The sequence below is a fragment of the Camelus bactrianus genome, chromosome 21 (assembly GCF_048773025.1).
Source record: "Camelus bactrianus isolate YW-2024 breed Bactrian camel chromosome 21, ASM4877302v1, whole genome shotgun sequence".
Lineage (NCBI taxonomy): Eukaryota > Metazoa > Chordata > Mammalia > Artiodactyla > Camelidae > Camelus > Camelus bactrianus.
Window position 1 is genome coordinate 2785608 of NC_133559.1, and position 22251 is coordinate 2807858.

General features: G+C 48.9%; 1 protein-coding gene across 1 annotated transcript in view; it reads right to left on the reverse strand.

The window, feature by feature from the left end:
* The window catches only part of IRF8 (interferon regulatory factor 8), a 50250-nt gene extending 28690 nt beyond the window's left edge, over positions 1-21560 (reverse strand). Inside the window, exon 1 of the mRNA XM_074349300.1 lies at positions 21411-21560. Within this exon, the coding sequence (XP_074205401.1) occupies positions 21411-21532 (122 nt within the window). The 5' untranslated portion in view covers positions 21533-21560. The remainder of the gene's footprint in view (positions 1-21410) is intronic.
* Between the last annotated feature and the right edge of the window lie 691 nt (positions 21561-22251).

A 22251-nucleotide genomic window follows, 5' to 3' on the forward strand; every position in this document is an offset into this window, starting at 1 on the left:
GATGCTATGGTATTAATGTTTGTGTCCCCCCCAAAAAAATTTCACAGGATTATTGGATGCTACAAAAGAAAACAAAGCTGAATGGAGACTATACCATGTTCATGGATTGGAAAGTTCGATGCCACAGAGAAAAGCCAAGTTTTAGGACGGTATGGGAGGACTTGCCCTACCAGGTGTCCAGCCTTATCATAAACCTGTTGGAACTAAGAGAATGTGGTAGTGGCACAGGTTAGGAGCTGAAACTAATGGAACAGCAGGATCGGTCCAGAAACTGTTTCCCTGAATATGTGAAAACTGGACGTGTGATAGAGGAGGCCTTGGAGATCATTGGGGGGGAGGGGGGCTGGGTAATAATAAATGGAGCAGGGACACTGACTATCCATAAAGAAAATAAAAGAAAATGAGTTCCATGTTGCACAAGCATCCAACAAAATTCAGATGGATTAACGGTCTGATTGTAAAAGGCAACATATAAAGTCCTCAGAAGAAAATATAGGGAAATAACTCTATAGCTTCAGAATAGAGGATGACTTTTTTTGACAAGACACAAAACAGCATAAAGCATACAGGAAATAAATAATAGATTTACATTTTCTACACCACAAAGAAAAGGTGACAAGACCACAGCCTGGAAGATATTTGTAACAAACAGTATAGACAGACTTCTATCCAGAAAGGAAAAGAATCCTACAAAACAGAACCAAAAAAAAAAACAAAAAAACAAGCAAACAACTAAAAGATAAATATGCAAAAGATATAAATAAAATATAGTTACCATATGACCCAGTAACTCCACTCCTAGGTGTCTATTCAAGAGAAATGAAAACATACATTCACACAAAAACTTGTACACAAATGTTCACAGCAGCATTACTCATGATAGCCAAAAAGAAGAAAAGCTAAATGTCCATTACCTGATGAATGATAAACAAAATGTGGAATATTATTCAGCCCTAAAAAGGAATGGAATACTGATCATGCTATAACATGGATGAAACTTGAAAACATCATGCTAATTAAAAGAAGCCAGTCACAGAAGACCACATATTGTATGATTCCATTAATATGAAATGCCCAGAACAGGCAAATCTATAGACAGAAAGTAGATCGGTGGTTGGGGCTGGGGAGTTTGGAGGAAAATGGGTGAGGAATTTCTTTTTATCCATGCCCTAAATTGATGGTGGTGATATTACATAATTCTATGAACATACTAAAAGCCAGTGAACTGTACACTGTCAATGAGTGAATTGTATGGGATGCAAATTATATCTCAGTAAAGCTGTATTTAAATATGTTTATCTAAATAGAGCATTTGTAGAGGAGAAAAAGCCAAAAAGCCGATTAGCGTTTGAAGGATGCTCACCTACAATGGTAACGAGGAAAATGCAAGTCAAAACAATGAGGGGGAACTTCATACTCATCACACCAACCGGAATCTCTAAGTCTAGCAGCACCCAGCACGGCCAAGAAAGTAGACAGAGAAACGGGGCATCAGACACCCACATCAGGAAACTCCGGGGATGCCTAGGAAGGATGGCGATGCTCGGTTTACGAGTCAGCAATCCCACCTGCAGGCAGACCCTGGAGAAAGCCTCACGCACGCACTCAGCAGACAGAAGGACCCAGGCGACGCCTCTCCAGGTGAAACGCGGAAGCAGCGCGGATGTCCGTCCCACGGCGGGCAGACGAGCTGCAGCACGTGAACACGAGAGAATGCCACGCCGCAGATCAGAGGACAGACCCGAAAAGTCTAATTTTGAATCAAAACCACAAGCTGCAGGCTAACCACATGCATCGTCACATCATTTATACAAAGTTTGAAAGTAAATGCGCAACAGAATCGTGTGCTGTTACGGAATCGCACACATATGAAAATAAAATTAAAGCCTGCATGGGGATGACGGACTCTGAGTTCACGCTGGTTGTTGCCTCTGAGGAGGAAGAAGTGAAATGAGGTCACTGTGAGCCCAGCCAGGCCGGGCTGGATCTGGAACAGGCTGGATGATGCAAACAAGCCAGAGTGGACATCTGGTTGTGTTAACGGATAAAAGTGGAGGTGGCTATTTCTATCTGCTTCAAAACACACTGGCATCTATTGCTACCCTGAAATGTTCCCATGAACACACGTTTGTTACCACGGAGACCCATAGGTAACCTCCTTGAGGTGGTGTCCAGAAAGGCCCAGAAAGACCAGAAGCCTGGCTGCCGAGGCCCAGGGTCCAGATGGCGGGGGTGGGGGTGGGGTGCTGCTGGGCAGAGCAGAAGCCAGAATCTCAGAATTCAGAGCAATGGAGAGAGAAGCACAGCGCCGGGGCCCCGGCAGGCAGACCCCAGGCAGGGGCGGGTCTGGGCGCAGGAGGCAGCAGCCAGAACAGCTGAAGCTAAAAGCAGAAATCCAACGAAGGATAAACCCAGAGATGGGCTCCAGGTGCAAAAGAGAGAGAGTCTGGCGGGATCCGCGTGCTCACCCTAAAACACAGAGACAGGCACAGGGAAGACAGGGAGGGGCTCCACCTTGGCCCGTGAACCACGACTGACTTCTTAACCTGGCTGCTTAGAAAATGTACACACGCTGCATAATCAGGAGGAATGAAGAATAGGAGCCATATCTCCTCTCTCAGGAAGCCTGGGGCCTCTTGGGGAGGGAAGATGGGACGGGAGCACAAATCACTATAGTTCAAAGCAAAATAAACATCACGCTGTACGCCAGAAACTGACACACCGCTGTCAGCTGACTATACTTCAATAGCAAACAAATACAGAAATAAACATGTAAATAAATAAATAAAACACGTGCACGTGGTTAGAAGGCTCAGGTCCTCTGACATGAAGGAGTGGGGCTGACCCCCTGCACAGAATTTACCCCCAGCTGGAACATTCAAGGAAGACTTCACAGAGGAAGCAGGTGGAGAAAGGCTTTTCACAGGTCCAGGAAGAAAAGACCAGAGCAGGAGAGAGAAGTGTGCCGGGGACCCCGGGGCAGGGTAGAGGGCACAAGGGGGCCTGGTTTTATGCCTTGGAACCTACGCTGCCTCCTGCATGTGAGGGGCAGCATCGTCTCGGGTGGGCGTGCGGGGACAGCAGTGTCACGGTGGGCGGTGTGCAGGTTACAGACAGGAGAGAAAGGGACACGCAGGAAGGGCTTTCTGGGCCAGGACCAGGCGGGCTCCCACGCGGCACTGGGACACAGATGGAGGGTCCCTCAGGAAGATCCCCAGTCACAGGGAGCCTCCGTGGGCATCTTCATGTCAGGTTGTTGCCAGGATGAAAGGACACATTGTGTCATTCGGAAAAATTTTCCGTGGGCGTTGGGTCTCCCTGACCGTGGATCTGGGGGTTTCCGGGGTGGCCGCCCTCCCTGTCGCCAGCCAGCGGGGCAGCACCTCGTCCACCGGCTCACCCCTCACACTCAGCTCCCCAAACCCGACACGCTCTGCGCAGAAAACCATTCTTCATCTCGTCAGTTTTTTTAAATGGGGTTTTAATTCTGTGCAGTGGGGTGTTCTTAATAAACACTACACAAATTCCACACCAGAAAACATTAAAACACTTTGTTTCTGCAACAGCCAAGCATCCGAAATATCACTTGGGTCAGCCTTGTGGTGGTGCTAAATCCACTGAATTGCACACTTTAAAACCGTGCATTTTATGGAGTGTGGATTCTAACTCATTAAAAAGAAACAAAGAGAAACCAGCATAAAAAAAGTAGTCGTGGGCCTGAGGATGGAAGCGTTCCCAGCTCTGTGTGATGGTCAATTTTTAGCTACTGTGCTGTTTCAGAAAGACTCTAAGTGAACCTTCAAACTAAAATCACCAAAATTTTACTCTGCCTAAGCTATTGAAGGACATGGTTTTCACCCAAGGTTTTCCACCTCTCTCTTCTGGTTTTGACTGGAAGAAATTTAAAAGTTATGTCATCCTGAGGCATCAGGGTGGCCTGCCTCCTCGCCGTGCAGACACCACCCGCAAAAGGCCACAGGAAAAAAGGGAAGAGAAAACGCAAGGGACCTTGGGGCAGAGAGGGTGGCCGGGCAGCCTTCAGGAGGTGACATTTAAGCTGCGACCCGAGAGCAAAGAGGTCGGCCACGTGAGCCAGAGGGAGCAGGCGCCCCAGCCGCCGATGTCGGGTGGGCGAAAGCGGTTTGGAAACGACGCGGCTCCTGGCCAGCTCTGACCCAGCAGAGGCTCCCAGCCTCTCGAGAGAAGTGGCGGGGACGTGGGCGTCCGACGTGAGACTGACCTACACGAAACAGATGAGCCCAGAGCGCAGAAGCCCTGTCCCAAGCACTGCGGGAGTTCCCTCCTGCCAGGAAGCCTTCAGGAAGTTTCATGCTGTAGAACGTACACGGGAGAGACTTTAACAGACGTCCACTCAGTGCTTTCCTGATCCGATCATTTTTAGAGTGAAAAAAATGCACTTGTCAGCCCTCACCTGAACTTTTTAAAGAGGCCAGGGGAGTGCACTGTTACTTTCGATTTGCAAGTTGGGAATGCAAGCAACTTACAGCAGTAAAAGCCAGGACGTTTTGACAGGAAGGCTCAGTGACCCTCCAGGAAGGAGAGGAGAGTCCTTAGCCTCTTTCTGCCGTGGGCTCCCTTGTGAGTTGAATGGTGACCCCTCCAGAGACATGGCCACGTGCTAAACTCCAGGACTGGGAATGTGACCTTATTTGGAAAAGGGGTCTTTGCAAAAGTAACTAAGTTAAGGATCTCCAGGTGAGAACATCTTGGATTTAGGGTGTTTTTGAAGAACAGAGGCCTTAGGCCACATGCAGATGGAGGCAGAAATCAGAGGGACCAAGGCCACCCTGGGCTGCTGGCAGCCACCCGCGGCTGGGAAGGAAGCATGGAATAAATTCTCCTTCAGAGCCCACCAGCACCTTGATTTCAGACTTGCAGCCTGAGACAGAGCTGTGAGAGAACACATTTCTGTTGTTTTAAGCTACCCAGTTTTTGGCAATTGGTTACAGCCACCACAGGAAATTCGTATGGATTCCACGGCAATCCGGCGAGGCCCCTTGTCGAGGACGACATTTCTGAAATGCATGTGATGAAATGTACAGGACTGCCAAAAATAAAACCCAGTTGTACGGAAGTACACTTATCTCCATGGGCCCCAAGGGCCCCAGGTGAAGAGCTGGGAGACACTGCTGTGGCTCTCACCAGAGAACTCCCTGGTGCTGGTCCCTATCTGGTAACAGAAGACACCTCAGGAATCCTGCCAATTGAGCAACCTGTGTATCAGAATTCCTTAGGGACAGCCGCTGGCCGTTTGTGTGCTCTGCCACAGAGCAGTCGTGACCCCACACTCTCTCCCCAGGACATCCTGACTGAAATGCAAGGCCCGGCTTCAGGGCCATGCGACCAGTGTGGGAAGTAAAACCCCACACGCCGCCTTTTCACGGGGATACAGGCACACGGACCAGTTCTGCTGCACATCTTCTGTTGAGCTTCCTTGTGCGACACACAAGCTCTGCACCACAGTGACATCAGCAACGGGGCAGAGACGGCTGGCTCCTCGAGAGGCCCACTGGCCTCCAGCGCAGGACCTGCTCAAACCCCGGCTGCACCCAGGGCCAGTCCGCACCTCCTGCCGTGGACCAGCATTCCTCTTCCCGCAGTGGGATCCAGCTCTCACAACCAGAGGGAAGAAAGGATTGTGATGACCAGCCCCTCAACAAATACTGTTTTGCTTCTGAAATATTCAAGATAATCTTGTCCCAAACATCACCACTGCATTCAGAAACTCAGAAGGGCCTAACGTGTTAGCATCAAATCACAGTGTCCTCGGGCCCATGTACTTAGTGGGGAACCAGTCCACCAGCCGGCCTGGGTCTACCACTTGGGAAGATGCTTAGTTCAGAGAAAGAGAGCGAACTCCCAGAAGCAGGCGCCGGAATCTGCACCAGATCCCAGTGGCGTGTGGGATCTACAGGCGCCTCGTCACCCGCAGCACCCTCCCGCCCCTCCTCCACACACCATGGCCTCAGAGCAGCCCGTAACCCCGGCGGTGCCATCCGACGAGGCGGGCGTGTGAGCCTGCCCCGTGCTCCCACCACGTCCACTTCTAGTGGTGAGATGACTTCCCGCCTTAACCCCGGGACTGTGGAGGTGATGAGATGTCACGCTGATTATGCTGCATTACACGGCAAAAAAGGTGTGTGTGTGTAATTGCTAATCTGTTGGCTTTGAGCAAATCACAAGAGAGGCTACCTGGGTGAGTCTAATCACATGAGCCCTTCAAAAGCAGAGAGTTCTCTCCAGCTGGTAGCAGAAGGGGGAGTCAGAGGGTCAGAGCACGAGGGGCCACCAGGAAAGCACGAGGGAGATGTGGGTGGTGTAGGAGCAAAGACGGGTCCCCAGATGACATCCAACAAGGAGACGGGGACGCTCAGTCCCGCAGTCTCAAGAACCAAAAGCCTGCCAACGACCAGAGTGAGCTTGGAAGCAGCCGGCCCTGGGAGACCGGCTGGCACCGGGGCCGCAGCCCTTGGGGCCCTGAGTGGAGAACCCAGCTAGGTCCCTGCGGACTTCTGACGTACAGAATCAAGACGACAAATGGGTGTTGCTGAAAGCCACTCAGTTTGTGACCGCTCAGCGTGCAGGAGCAGGAGACCGGCACAAGTCACATTCCATCAGGGCTGTGCCAGCAGCCTGGCGGCCGGAGCTGGCAAATTCGCATGGGGAGGAAGTGGTGATGCCAGGCCCTGTGCACTCCTGCTCCATCCAGCACGGCAGCCACCAGCCACAGGGCGACAGCGAGCACTTGAAATGTGGCTGGTATGAACTGAGATGGAAAATACACCAGATTTTGGAGACTCAGTAAGAGAAAAAAGAAGGTCAACCGTCTCATCAATACTTCTTGAATCGCCTGCACGTTGCATTGATAATGTTTGACTCTGTTGGGACAAATGAACTATATTATAAAAACTGATTGCACCTGTTTTTTAGTTTTTTAATGTGACGTCTAGAAAACGATAGGTTAGGCTTGTGTGTCACATTGCGTTTCAACTGGACAGTACTGGCCTACGTATCACCTCGTGTAACCCTCCCAGCCACCCTGCAAGGTGGGTGCTACCCTGTGGTTCAGAGGAGAAAACAGACCTTGCAGAGTAAAGTAAGGTGTTCAACATCAGAGACTGAGGGAGAGCAGACAGAGCTGGGATGGGGACCGGGGCTGTCAGAGCCCAAAGCCCATTCTCCCACTGCTTGGTGGGCCACCCTCTCAAACAACAACAAAAGTCTGCATTTTTGACAGAGGCCACGAATGTCTAAAACCAAACAAACGGCTATAGATGGGGACAAAACCACAACCCGGTCGATTTAGGGAAGTATTCTGGGGTAGAGGGAGACACTTCGTGGTGCTTCAAATAATACTCTAGGAACTGGCCAGGGAACTGGGCCACTGAAGCGAGCGATACAGCAGTCATTAGGGAAACGGGGGGTTCCTGGTCCCCTTCTCCATGCTAAGGACATGCTACAAGAAAGGAAAGGTTACGACCCATACGGCACGGTCCATTTTTGTAAATGCCTTGCATAAGCCCTAGCATTTGAATTACTAACAAAGAAGTAAGATGTGCTCTTACCTTTCTGCAAGTTCTACCCACTATCCTTCCCATCACCCGGGTCGCAGCTGCAGGGCAGCCTGCCCGTCAGGGGCACGGGCAGCCGCTCCATCCCATAGGGACACAGTCTGAGAGCAGAAAGGGCAGTGGCGGCCTGTGCTCTAGGAAGATGCAGAAAAACTGCAGAAGGCAGTCCCTCCGTGTGCCCTGGAGCCCAGTGCTCAAGGAGGCGGGGGGCAGGCGTCCTCCTCGACACCAGGAGAAACAGGTTATTTCAGAGCCTGGTGATTTAAGGATGTGGCCCAGTCCCTCGCGCTCACTCACCATTCATCCGTTTTCCTTGTCTACTAGTCCCAAGACACTTGTCATACATACATTACATTCTTTTAGTATCCCATTTCAATTTATGTTCAATTTGCAAGCCCTCTTAGCCAGTTCAATCCATTTACAACTCAGTGTTCATGGTGTCAAGGATGCTGAGTTCCAAATTCCTCCCTGAGAAAAGCTATTATTATAATCGCCACGCCTCTCGTCAAGGTTGCAGAGATCTGCCAAGCACACCGCCTCCCAGAAGACCTCCTGGGATTGTTCTCGGGGGTGGAGGAATGGTGTTGGTAGGGGGATCTCCAGGGTTATGTTTTGAAATCCATTCTCTACTTGGTTTTGGTCATGACATGTGACACTCTTTGTTACTTCTCAAAAAATCTTGCTCCGAAGATGCTGACCTCGCTGACCTGGACCGTGGCTCCAGCAAGGATCTAGGCTCCTTCCTGCACATCCCAGGATAGGCTGAGCGTGACCCGGGAGGGTGTGCTTCCTTCTGCATCACACGACCCGACAGGGGTAACTGTGGGTCAGGAGGGACAGATGGTCCCCTCAAGTCCCAGGAGCTCAACAAGCAGCTTATGATACTTCTCACAGTGGAGATGAACTGAAATTCTGTTTACAAAAGTTATGGCTCTGCCTTGGAGCCTTTGCATATTTTAATTCTTATTAAGGGTTTTAACGTGCCAGTGTCTCACGTGGCTAATTTTGGGCGCCTTCGCCTGAGTCCATCCTGTGCTTCGGATTAGAAGCTCCTCCCCCCGCCACTCCCCTGTGTGTTTGCCTTTTAAAAATTGATTATCTGATGTGTATACACATGCTCATAGCAGCATGATTTGTAATCACCAAAAGGCAGATTCAACCCAAATGTCCATCAACAGAGAACGGATCAACAAATGTGGTCTGTCCGTACAACTATTATTCAGCCTTAAAAAAAGAAAGGAAATTCTGACACCTGCTCCAGCACAGATGAACGGTAAGGACATGAAGCCCAATGAAAGAAGCCAGACACAGGAGGACAAACACTGCACGGTTTAACTTGCATGAGGTGTCGACAGCAGGCAGATCCACGGAGAGCGAAAGTGGAATGGGGTCAAGCGGGGCTGGGTGGGCAGAAAGGGGCACTCGTGTTCAACACAGAGAGCTTCAGTTTGGGAAGATGGAGAAGTTCTGGAAGCAGATGGTGGTGAGGGCTGCACAACCGTGTGAATGTGCTTAGTGCCCCTGAGCTGTACACTCAAACGTGGATAAGTGGTACGTTTTACGTTATGTATAAAAAAAATTTTTAACACTTTCAGCAATAGGAAAAAATGGATTAGATGTACTCTTTGGATGAGAACTAGTAACCTTACAACAGTGAAAACTTTCCAACTCTGAAACGTTGACTCGGCAGTTGACCAGGGAAGGCAGGATGGGGGAAAAGTGAGATTGCTATTTCCTTGAACTTGTGCAGAAAAAAAAAATGGAAATATATATTTTGGATGTAAAAATGTATTTAAAAATGTAGTAAAAATACAGTAAAATTTTTGAGGAGTTGAGAGCGAGTATAAAGATGGATTCCCATGTAACTCCGTAAGTTGCTTGCTTCCACGTACTGATACCTTTGTTTTCCTGCTCGGCACTGTTGACTAAACTCGGGGTAGCCCCCTATTAAAACTGGTTTTAGTTTCTATAAAGATAAAAGATACTTGTAGGAAATTTCCACACTGTAGGAAAACATAAGGAAAAAAATTAAAATTCCCCAAAATTAAACCACTCAATATAACCACCATCAACATTTGGTTAACATTTTTCCAAGTCCCTTGCTCTTCTAACGGATGGAGATAGGTAGATTGGCTAAATAGATTAGAAGGGTAGATAAATGACTGACTGATTGCCGGAGGGATGATAGATTAGATTTACATAAATAAAACCATTATGTTTGCTCTTTTTTCACTCAACAAACCATTGCAGTGATCATTCCGTGTTAAGGGATATATACATAACTTCAGAACAAAGAAAATTACCAAAGTTAAATAGGAATAATATATGATGATAAAAAATTCATCCGGAAGACGTAACAATCCTAAATGTGTATGCACCTAACAACATAGAATCAAAACACATGAATAAATACATAATAGCCGTGAAAGGAGAAACAGCCAAATTCTAAAATGATACTGGGAGAAGTAAACACTCTCTCAGTAATTGATAAAACAAGTAGACAGAAAGTCACCAGGGATACAGACGACCTGAACAACATCAGCAACCAGCTTTGACCCAGTGAGCACATAGGGACCACTCCACCAAGTCAGCATATAGGGACCACTGCATCCAATGACAGAACGCGGTCGTGAGTGCACATGGACTCTCATCAAGATGGACCATGTCCTCAGTCACGTAACGAACCTTAAAAAATTGAAAACAATTGAAATCATATGAAGTATCTTCTCTGACCATAGCAGAATTAAACTACAAGTTAATGACAAAAAGATGCTCAGAACCCCTCCCTGAACATTTTGGATTTAAACATACATCTCAGTAATCCCTGGTCAAAAAGGAAGTCATAAGGGAAATTATAAAATATTTTGAATGGAATAAAAATGAAAATACAACTTAACAAAATTCGTGAGATGCCAGTAAAACAGTGCTTAGAGGGAAGTTTAGAGACATCAGATGCTTTTATTAAAAAAGAAGATGGTTTTCAAATAAATAATCGGAGACTTTACCTTAAGAAAAGAGAAAACAAGAAGAGCAAATTAAACCAAAGCAAAATAAAAGAGAAAATAAATACACAAATAAGTATGAATTAAATTAAAAACAAAATAGATAATATCAATATACCCAACAGTGGTTCTTTGAAAAGATCAGGAAAATTGATAAACCTCTAGCCAGACTGACCAGGAAAAAAAGAAAGACAAAAACTACCAAGATAAGGGACATCATACAGATCTCAGAGATATTAAAAGAACAAAGTGACACTATAGGCAACTCTGTAACAAATTTGACAACTTGGATGAAACTGATCAATTCCTTCAAGTACACAGGCTACAAAAACTCACTCAGAACGAGCAGATAATCTAAACAGTCCTAGGTCTAAAGAAACTGAGTTTGAAGTTTTAAAACGCCCTCCAAGAAAGAAATCCCAAGCCCTTCAACAAACAGTTAATAAAAGAACAATACAAATCCTACACAGTCTTTTCCAGAAAATAGAAGAGGAGGGAACCATGTCCAAGCCATTCTGCGCAGCCAGCGTTACCCTGATTGCCAAACCAGAGAAATGCACAAGGAAGGAAAATCGCAGACCAACATCCCTCACGGATACAGTGCAGAGTCCTCCTCAGAGTGTCGCGGAACCATAGCCAGTCGTAAGAAAACCAGTCAACACCAAGGAGAGCTTTCCCTGGAAGGCTCTGTTGGAGCAATGTGAGAAAATCAACGTAACCCACTGTCTTAGCAGATTAAAAAATAAAAACCACATCATTACCTGGGTAGATGCAGAAAGTGCATCTGACTAAATCTCACATCCATTCATGACAGTAAAGAAAAAACTCTCAGCACATTAAGAATATAAAGGAATTTCTCTAACGTGATAAAGGACATCTACAAAAAACCTACAGCTAACACTATACCTAATGTCAAAAACTGAACGCTTTTCCCCAAGTTCAGCTCTAAGGCAAGCAAAAATGCACCCTCACCCTGCAGAGCTGAAAACACATCTTCCCAAAAATCTGTACACAAAACTCACAGCAGCTTTGCTCCTAATTGCTAAAAATCAGAAACCCAGATGTGCTTCAGTGGATGACGAGATAAAGACACTGTGGTATGTTTGTTTCCATGCAATGATATAGCATGTGATGTGTTTCCATTCAACAGAATACTGCTCAGCCAAAGAGGGAAAAAATGGGGAATAAACTATGGATCACACACCACATGGATGAACCTCAAATACATGACATGAAAGAAACCAGACCCATGATGACATTCTGTGCAACTGCATCTACACAACGTTCTTGAAATGGCAAAATGAGACGGGGAGAGAAGAGGTCCACGGCTGCCCTGGATGAGGGGTTGGGGGAGGGGGTGGAACTGAATCCTGGTGCGGTCATAGCTACAGAACCCCATGCAGTTGTCAGAATGTAAAGACCTGGACCTCAAAAAAAGTGAGACTGATTGTATGTAAACTTTAAAATAAATTTTATAGAAGCTAGAAACACAGACACACACACTTACTGGCCATCCTTCTCTGTGCGCTTTATTATAGATACGTTTAGAATAACTATTTTTTTTAAGCTCATGAATAATTTGCTTGGAACTGGACTGAATTATAGGAAATTTATGAAGAGCTGTTCTATTTTCAATAGTAGGTCTTTCTATCCAAGAACACCCAAGTCATCTTTTACGCCCTTTGACTTTTTTCACTTGGGATCCTACCTGTTCTTGTGAAAATTCTCCTGCTTTCCACACATTTTGTTATTGTGAATGAACTCGTTTTCCCGTGACCGTTTCTAGATGACCTTTGTTTAAAAGGAAACGCAGGCTTCTGAGAGCTTCATTATGACTGGCCTCCGCAGTGCCCTCCCTGCGAGGATCAATATCCATTATTAATTAGTAGATGGCACACATGCTTACTTACATCACCCACAAGTCGTGACTGTCCTTTCCCACCATTTGCAAGTCTGACATCCCTTTTTAACTGCGATGACTAACACTTCGAAAACAACATGAAGCAACTCCACATTTTATTTTCATAAAGGAAAGGATATTTTAGCTCCAAATTATGAAGAGCCCCTCAGACAGGCAGCAGTATCCGAGACCTGTCGTTCAGACCCATGGAAGGGACGCAGGGCCAGAATCAGGCAGGCTCGGGGTGCCAAGGGTACAAGAGAGGGGATTCCTGCCAGGGGGAAGTTGTGTTAGGTCACCCCCCCGGTCCTTTCCAACACAAAGAGCAGGTGATCTCATGATGTGGAATAACCTGGAACTGCTTCTCTGTCCTCTTGCTCTGATGGCCCAGCCCTCAGCCCAGCTGCCCTGTTTTGCCAAAGAAACAGATATGTGACTTTAGGGCTGGAGGTGCCCCTAGAAGTTCGGTTTGGGAGTCTATTTGTCCCCGGTCCCCCAGCCAGTCGCTGACAGGGATAGGGTGGGGAAGAGTCCTCCTGGGTGCCCCAGCTGCCCCACCAGCCGACCCTGCCGACCACGCAGCTGCACTGGCCATCCTCTTCCTCGCCAGCCCTGGCAGGAATCCCCTCTCTCGTACCCTTGGCACCCCGAGCCTGCCTGATTCTGGCCCTGCGTCCCTTCCATGGGTCTGAACGACAGGTCTCGGATACTGCTGCCTGTCTGAGGGGGTCTTCATAATTTGGAGCTAAAATATCCTTTCCTTTATGAATAAATGACACTACTGTAATGGTAGCTGGTTTTTTAAGTGACTATTACAAAATTAAGGCATCAACTCCCCAAGAGACACAGGTGTTTTTCCTACTAGTCTTTGAAACACAAGAGTAAGGAGCCCCAGAGAACACTGCATGTGATGAGACATGTCATAAATGAAAGCAGAATACAACATCAGACTACCTGTTTTTCTGTGCACGTGATACATAAATGCCAGCACAAAAATAGGGTTTGTGGTGGCAAGAATGTAAGTGCTTTTTTCCCTCTCCCCTCCCCCCACCACACCCTGTGTGGTGCGCGTCTGGCACGAGTTGTGTAACACGCGATCATGTCCAACTAATGAACTTTTGTATTAATCACTGAGCAAAGGAACGTAAGTTCACCTAGGTAGTCTCACGCCTGACATTGGACTAACCAAAGAAAATTCAAGTAGCCCCGGAAGCCGGGAAATGTCACTCAGGTGCATTCACACGGAGACCAGCTCCCATTTTCCTAGGCTGGAGGCAGAGGTCTTCTTGGATGCTCATCGGCCTGGGTGTCGTGCAAGATAAAGAAATGCAGAAGTCGGGGCAGGGTGTGTGTTTCAGATTAGTTAATATCTCCTTCTCAAAAGTCATTAGCAAACTACTACATATAATACAGACAAACAACAATGTCCTCCAGTATAGCACAGAGAACTGTATTCAGTACCTTGTAATAACTGTGGTAAGTTATCATTACCCAGAAGAAAATGAAAAAGAATAGGAATGTATGTATGTATGACTGAATCACTATGCTGTACACGAGAAACTAACACAACATTTTAAATCGACTATACTTCGTTTAAAAAAGAAGTCATTAGACCATTTTGACCATTTGTTTTCATGAGTTACGGTATTTAAATTGTGCCCAACCATTAATGCTTTTGACCAAAGCACACTACGAACCTGCACAAAAATGGACTGTATTTTTCAGAGGGAATAGAAATACTCTAATTGGCGTCCTAGATAAAAACATTACTGGATACAGTATGAATGTGTTTTCATGAGAGGCACTGTGCTTTTATCTTACTTTTTGTAGTAAAATCAGAACAAAGTAGAGTCTAGAAACAGATCCACTGACACGTGGCCAATTTTCTAGAAAGGTGCCAAAGCAATTTAAGAGAGAATCATCTTTTCAATTAATGGCAGTCCCAACAGCTGAAACTAGGCATCTATACAGGGAGGAAAAAAAGAACCATGACTCATATCATATACAAAAATGAACTCAAAGTAAGTCTAAGACGTAAATGTAAGAGCTCCAACTATAAACCTACTAGAAGAAAACATAAGGGAAAAGCTAGTGACCTTGGGTTAGGCAAAGATTTCTTAAATAGGACATGAAAAAGTGCAAACTATCAAAGAAATCCTTGACAAATTGGACTTCATCAAAATTTTTTTCAGTTTTGCTCTTAAGTGACGCTGCTCAGGAAATGAAAAGGCGAGCCACCAAAAGAGTTGCAAAACGCATATCTGAGCAAGGACTTGTATCTAGAAAACAAAGAACTCGCGGTGCAATAACAAAACAAACAACCCAGTTCTTTTAAGTGGTCGAACACTCTGAACAGACATTTCATCAAAGAAGATAAACAAATGGCAAATAAGCACATGAAAACATCGCTGGCCGCCTGGGAAACACACATGAAGACTACAGAGTGACGCCCCCACGCGGCCATTAGGAGAGTTAAAACGCAAACACTCCCGCCAAACGCTGGCAAGGATGCGGAGCAACGGGCCCCCTCTGGCACTGCCGGTAGGAGCACAAAATGGCACAGCACCCTTAGAAAAGAGTTCGGTGGTTGGTTCCCTGAAAAGTTAGATGTAAAGCTACCATCTGATCCAGCAGTTCCACCCATAGGTATTAACCACACAAACAGAAAGCATACGCTCCCGTTAATATCTGTAAACAAAGGTGTATGGCAGCCTTACTTGAGACTCCAAAAGCGGGAAACAGCCCAAACGTCTATCAGCTGGCGAATGGATCCACAAACTGGGTGTCTCCAGGCCGTGGAACAGCATTCAGCTAAAAGGACAAACTGCCGATACACACAACTGTGTGGGTGACTTATGAAAGCATTACGTCAAGCTTAAAAAGCCGAACATTAAGACTACCTATTGTAAGATTCCATGTCTGTGCAATTATATAAAAAGACCAAACCACAGTGAGAGAACACAGATCAGTGGCTGCCAGGGAGCAGGGGGAGGAGGCAAGAGTTAGTGATAAAGAGGTGAGGGCGCTTCGGGGGACCATGGGCACGTTTTGTCTGGTAATTGCAGTGGCTACAGGACGGTACACCTTTGTCAAAACTCATCAAATTGTAGGCTTAAAACTGGTGGGTTGTAATTGTATATAAATTACACGGTGACACGGCCGAACCCCCGGGAGCACCCACTCTGTGATCAGGAGCAAGTCCACTTACTGCAGTCCCCAGGGGACTAGAGCGGGGAAGGGAGATTTCAGTTTCATTTTGCCAGAGGATTCCTCTAAATTTAGGTGACTGAAAGCAAAACATTGTACAGAATTTCCGGAGTTTTCTTGATGCCTCCCCCACCCCAGGCCCCGGCCCGAACACGCGACAGTCTGGGCACATGGCCCGAGACTCTTGGTTTCTTTTTTCTAGAGGGGTTTGACCACACGCTCAGAGGGGTTTTGGTTCTCAGCTGCCATGTCGGTGTGTACTTTCCAAGCTGTGTTCCCCGGTGGACATCCCGGACCTGGCGCCTCGGTCACCTGACCGTGCTCACCCTTACCCTCATCCTTCAGTGGCCGGTGACACTTGGCTAACATTTACACCAGGGGAGGTCTTGAAGAGAGACAGGTCCTCTGTGGACCCATCCCGAGATGACACACCTGGGTGGGAGAAGGACGTGTCGCCGCCAGGCGCACAGCTCAGCCCTCAGCTCCCGGGAAGTAGTCACAGCCTCAGAAATAGTGGCCCCATCACCCGGCCCACCAGGAGCTGACGCTGCTGTCACTGCACTGCCATCACCTCACCGGGGACAGCCAGGGCTTCTCTGCTCTTCCCCACAAAACACACACCCAGCAGGTCCTCACCCATGTGCCCCCTTGAATGCCGAGACCCCACTCTCCCCTTACTGATCACTTCTGCCCCCACTGTTCCTCACCACTTAGCAGCCAGGCCCTCAGATCCACCTGGAAAGGCATGAGTCAGACAAGGCAGGGAGGCCGGCCAGCCCCGCTGTGCTCCACCCCCAAGGCAGGCTGTTCGGGGCTGAGCCCTCACAGGACAGGTCCCGGTCAGCAAGGTGCCATCCTCGGAGGCGAGAGCCAAATTAGTGGGGAACACACTCAGGAAGGCTCGGCTGGGGGGAGCAGTCCCCAGGGAGCCGTCACCAGTAGCGCCATCTGCCGCACCCGGGTACCTAGGACCTCCTAAAACCAGCCCATTAGAGGAACAGTTCCACGGCGACTATCTAAAGGGGGTGGCATGGTGGGGTGGATATCTGTATCAAGGAGCCAATGGCTAGTGACACCCTCTCCTGTTTGGATCGGGGAAATCAGAAAGGATGCTTTGTAGGGAAAAGACCAGAATCAGACCCCAGAGCCGGAACATAAGCTCTTCCATTTCCACAATTGGCCAGAGGCCGCATCACACACACTAGTTGCAGCTCAAGAGAAAAACTGGAGCTTTCTCCGTCAGAGGAGTTCCCAGTCAAATGAGTTTCCCTGCGGGACTCCGGTGGAGACACTCAGGCTCCTCGCCCTCCAGCCTCAGCTGGTCCCTTGAGTCAAGTCGGGGCTGGGTCACCGTTCGTGCCGGGGCTGTCCCGGGCACTGCAGGTATGGAGAGCACCCCTGGCCTCCACCCACCAGATGCCAGTAGCACCCCCTCCCCTGGTTGTGACAACCGCAAATGTCTCCAGACACTGCCCAGTGTCCCCTGGGGGGTTGAGAACCACTGAGTTATATTTCTTCCTTTTGCTTCAGAATCTTTCAAATCTCTTCCCCTCCACTCCCTCCTGCCTCTGCTCCCCAACCTTCAAATCTGCCCCAAAACCAAACTCACCCCCTTGACACTGCCCAAGGGTCCGTGACCCAGCACAGGGTCAGTGGAGAGGACGGTGGCTTCTAAAACGACTGAGTGCTGTTTTCCCTGGGCGAGTGGCAGTCAGCAGGGAGTGGCCAAGACCTGCCTGCTGGGCGTCACCCACGCTCCCTCTCCCCAGCTGGGGCCTCCCGGCCTGAGGGAGCCCGAGCTCTGTCTGTCAGTGCCCAGGCCCTCTGGGCAGTCTGAAGGGCAGATGCCCATGGCACCAGAAGTTCCAAGGGAGGGCTTTTCCTGACCCATCTTTAAGTGTCAGAGTAACGGGATTCAAAAGAATCTGATAAGAAAGGAAACTGAATTATCGGGCACCACATCCCATCAGCGGGACCTGTCACAGCGGGAAACCGGGGGAGTCCCTGGGGCTGCCTGAGTCCCAGACGTGGCCCATAAAAGGCACTGAGAATATACCTGTCAGGAGCGCCCGCTGCACAGGCAGAAACTTGGTCGTCAACCCTCCAGCCCCTGGTTTTTTCCCACTGCCTGTCTTCAGGGGCAAATTCAAACCAGCCTGGGCCACAGTCCCCAGGTATGGATGAGAAATAAGTTCTGAGCTTGTTAAGTGCCATGCATGACTGTGTTCTGGTCTCAGCTGATCTGTTACAGCCAGAATGTCACTCCCCTCAGGATTTATACTTTCATGGCCCCCATCTGCTGGGCACGTGGTGGACGCTCATGCCATAAGCTTGAAAATGATGGTGATGATTGAACTTTGCCTTCCAGGTGAGTCCTCTGTTCGGACAACAGTCCCCAGTGGGGGCAGCAGGTCCGGGACAGCGGCCTTAGGGCCCTCGCTGTTCATGCTCACCCCTCACCTGTGCTCACCTCCTGCCACGTGCTCATGAGCTCAAAGGTAAGGACAGCTTTGAGGGAAAACCCACTGCAGTTTACCTGCTTCTGAGAAGCGTGTTCTGGGTGTCCACGAGCACCACTCCCACCTCCAGACCTGCCCTCCGTCCACAGTGGGAGGTCCCACCTGCTCCGCCGGAAAGGAAGGGGAACCGGTTCCCGCTCAGTGTTACCTCCTCGGCAAACACCTAGCTTTCCCCACGCCTGTGCCCAGTGCAGAACCCAGCCGAGGAGGGCACGCGCATGCTGGCCCACCTCCCTCCTCATCCAGCCCTCAGCCCTCCTGCTGCCTGGTGCCCAGGCCCACTGCTCCATCCTGGTCCTTCTCCTGGGAGCCGCCTCATGCCTTCTCTCTCCTCAAGCCTCCAGCACTGCCCTGATCTTGTTCCCACTTCACTGAGAAGACAGAAGTGACCAGAAGACAAGGGATGGGAGCCGAGGTCCACCTGTAGTCAGGGTCTTCAAGGAGGGCTTGCTTCCCCAGCACCCAACTCCCCGGGCCTGGCACTGCCCACAGCGCGAGGCCACGTGGGGAGGCCGCGATGCTTACCCGCGCGCAGGGCCCCAGCACTGGCCGGAAAGCCCCGGGGCGGGAACGGCGCATGGACGTCTTCCTCTCTCATTGGAAAAACGCATGGCCTGCCAGTGGACGGGAGTGGATCAAAGGAGGAAATTTTCAATTCAAGGGTAATCCAGCCAACATTTCTAGGTCCCAGGAATACAGCTTGAACAAGACAGTTTCTAAAACGGTGGGGGAGACACAGACAGGATTACAAATTGTGCAGGTCCAGTGGAGGGAAGAAGCAAGGAGGGAGGGGGGCGGGGAGAGACAGAAGGCCCTTGAAATGGGGAGATTACCCTGCCTTATCCGGGCAAGTCCAACGGCATCACAATGGTCCTTACAAGAGGAGTGCGAGAGGGTGAGTCAGAGAAAGAGATGTGACGACAGACACAGTCAGAGAGGGCAAGAAAGAGAAATCTGAAGCTGTTAAGACTTTTGAAGAGTCCACAAGCCGAGGACTGTGGGCGCCTCTGGAAGGTGGAGAAGGCCAGGAGACTGTCCTCCCCGGAGCCTGAGGAAGGAGCCAGCCCTGCCCACACCTGAGCTGGCCCCGTGAGAGCCGTGTCGGACTTCTGGCTCAAGAACTGTAGGAAAAGAAGTTTGCGCGGTTTTTTCGACCTAGGTGGACTAGACGCGCCGCGCGATAGTAGTTTCAGGGAAACAACATGATGGTTCGGTGTTTGTGTGCTTTGTGAAATGATCGCCACGGTGTCTAGTTAACATCCGGCCCCATATCTAATGACAAACATTTTTCCATTGGGATGAAGACTTTCAAGGACTCTCTTAGCAACTTTCAAATATGCAATACAGTTTCGCTCGTCAGAGCCAGAAGCCTGTCGGTGAGCAGGGAGACTCCTGAGGAACCCGTGGGATTCTAGAAAGTCCTGGGATGTTTGAGCAGCTCGCTGTCAGAGCAAAGAACAAAATCAGGGGTCCTGGGCTCAAGTTCTGCCTCTGCCAGGAACTGGCCACACCATCTAGGTAAACTGTTGCCATAACGATCGCCACCCCCCACCCCGCCATAGACTGTGCGTCCTGTGCACTCCCCCTTGGTCACGTGGCTTTGCTGCTCCCCCGTCAACAGTGGAGACTATTTCCCCACTCCTTGCTCTGTGAGGGCCTCGTGACATGCTCTGACCACAGCACAGAGCAGAAATGACCTGCGACCTCCAAGGCGTGGCAGCCCCTGCTTTTGCCCTCTCAGAACACTCACCATCACTTGCAGATGCCCAGGACGAAAAGCTTCTCAGCTGGCTGCTGCCATGTGAATGACCCAGGTGACACCAACTAAACAACAGCCCAGTCCACCCACAGAACCATGAGGAATAAGAAGTCATTGCTGTGTGAAGCCACTGAGTGATTTGTGATTTGTTACACAGCAACACTGACTGGATACATCACCCCAGTCCATTTATTCCTCTCTGTGCATCTGCTTCCTCGTTGAAAACCTGAGTCTCAATTTGATTATCACTAGGACCCTAACTGTCTGAAACTACATTAATAACTAAAGCAGTGGTAAAGATGCCAAGTCAAAGAGCAGCGCCCAGGAGTGAGCAGTGCCTCCTCGTGGCTGGAGTCCCCCCCCCCATTCCAAAGACGCTGGCAAAGAGGACGGCAAGGCCACTGCAGCTGCCCTCACAGAAGCACAGGATGCGGCGCCGAGCAAAGTGAGCTTGGCCACTGAGGGTGCAGTCCACACGCGCCCTCGCCCAGAGCCCCTTGGACCACCCTGAGCCTGTGACTACCTTTCCAAACTGCAGAGAGAAGTGTCCACCTCAAAGGGCTGTCATGGAGCTGAAATGGGATACGTGAAGCAGCCAGGGCCTGGCAGGCACTGAAGATGGCAGTTATAAGATGCATCCATACCCCAACACGGCTGTGCGTGGAGACGCCCATGATGATGGGAGGGGAAGGACCAGAAGTCAGGAGATATCGGTCACGCCTGTAACTTGAATGATTAGTGCCTGTAAGTGCAGCAGGACTGGATGCAAAGTCTACCCAGTTCACAGGGGCCAGCCTGATGGGGAAACTGGAGGGTAGCCCTCCCTTGAGTATACAGACCAGAGCAAATATTGAAGTCAGTCACTCTCCGAGATGCCAGTGGTGGCTGCATGTGCCTCAGGCCATAAACCAATGACCACAGGCTCCCCATCTTAAGTGAAAGGGTACTTTTGAGAGCAGCAGTCCTCACAGAAGCCCCCAGGTGATTCTAAGGCACCCACGGGTTTGATAACCACTGCTCTAGGAAAAGGATTTATCGCTTCCGTGAGAACAGTGTTCCCCAAGTGTTGCGCTAGGATCTGCCTACTGTTAGCTCAACAGACATCTAGCCAAACTTGCACAATTAGCACTGACCAGTTATGGGGAGGGGGTGGTGTCAATGGAAAAGAAATCAGCGTTTGACAGGATTTTCAAAAATAATTATGTGAATTCAAACAAACAACCAAAAAGAGAGCAGCCATCCCGGGTCACTGGGACCTCCCTGTGGGTCAGTCTATTTTTCCTAGTCCTTCTCTAAACTCTTAACTTCCCCCTTGGAGAGTCTCACTGAGCTGACCTCTCACTTCAGGCTTATTTCCAGAACTGCTTGGATCCTCTGCTCTGAAAGTCTCTTTCTCTAAAGGCAATGTTGAATTACCCCCTCGATTCTTACCTTCCCTGTCCGTGCAAGGGGATCCACAGAAGCTGTGAGAGCTCCCTGATCACCTCTGACTCCCAAACTGCAGCTGCCAGCGAGGGCACGAGGGCTCCATCTCCCCACCTAAATGCATGCATGTTGTGAAATCTCGGGTGTAGAGGGATGTTCAGAAAATAACTTCTTGAACGAGGCTTCCTTCCTGTGGCCAATTTCATGTAGACATGTCACAACTGCAGGGAAAAAAATGAGGGGTCAAAAAAAAAAACTATACTGGATTTGCTGAAAAAGTTATTTCTTGTAAAAAACTTCTCCCTTCCACTTGGAGAGGACATGAACAAGCAGATTCCCCTTGGTTTCCTTCACTTGTGAAGGCAAAGAAAACCTCGCTTCAGTGAGGGTTCTGCACCTAAGCCAGCAACCTTCTGCCCAGCCTAGGGATGAAAATGACACTGAGGGTGGATCAGACCGAACCCCAGTCCTCACCACTGGCTATGTTCATGGCCTGGCTAGTTGGGTTCTATCTGAACACTTCTAATGACTTCAAAACATGGAATGAACAGCGTTTCTACTGAGTCAAGCTGAGCTGTGGGTAGATCTTCCACTTGTGTTCAGTTACTCCACTCTGCATCCAGCCCTTGAACAGTCCTTCAGTACAGGTCATTAGTGGTAAACCTTCTTAGTCTTCAACTGAAAGCTCTTTGTTTCACAATCACTCTTGAGTGGTGATTTAGCCAGGTTGAGATTCTAGCTGGACAGTTATTTTTGTTCATCTCTGTGAAGATACTATTCTATTGTGTTCTGCTTCATTAAGGCTGCTGAGAGAACTGGGCATCTGTAAGGGGGAAAAAATGAAGTT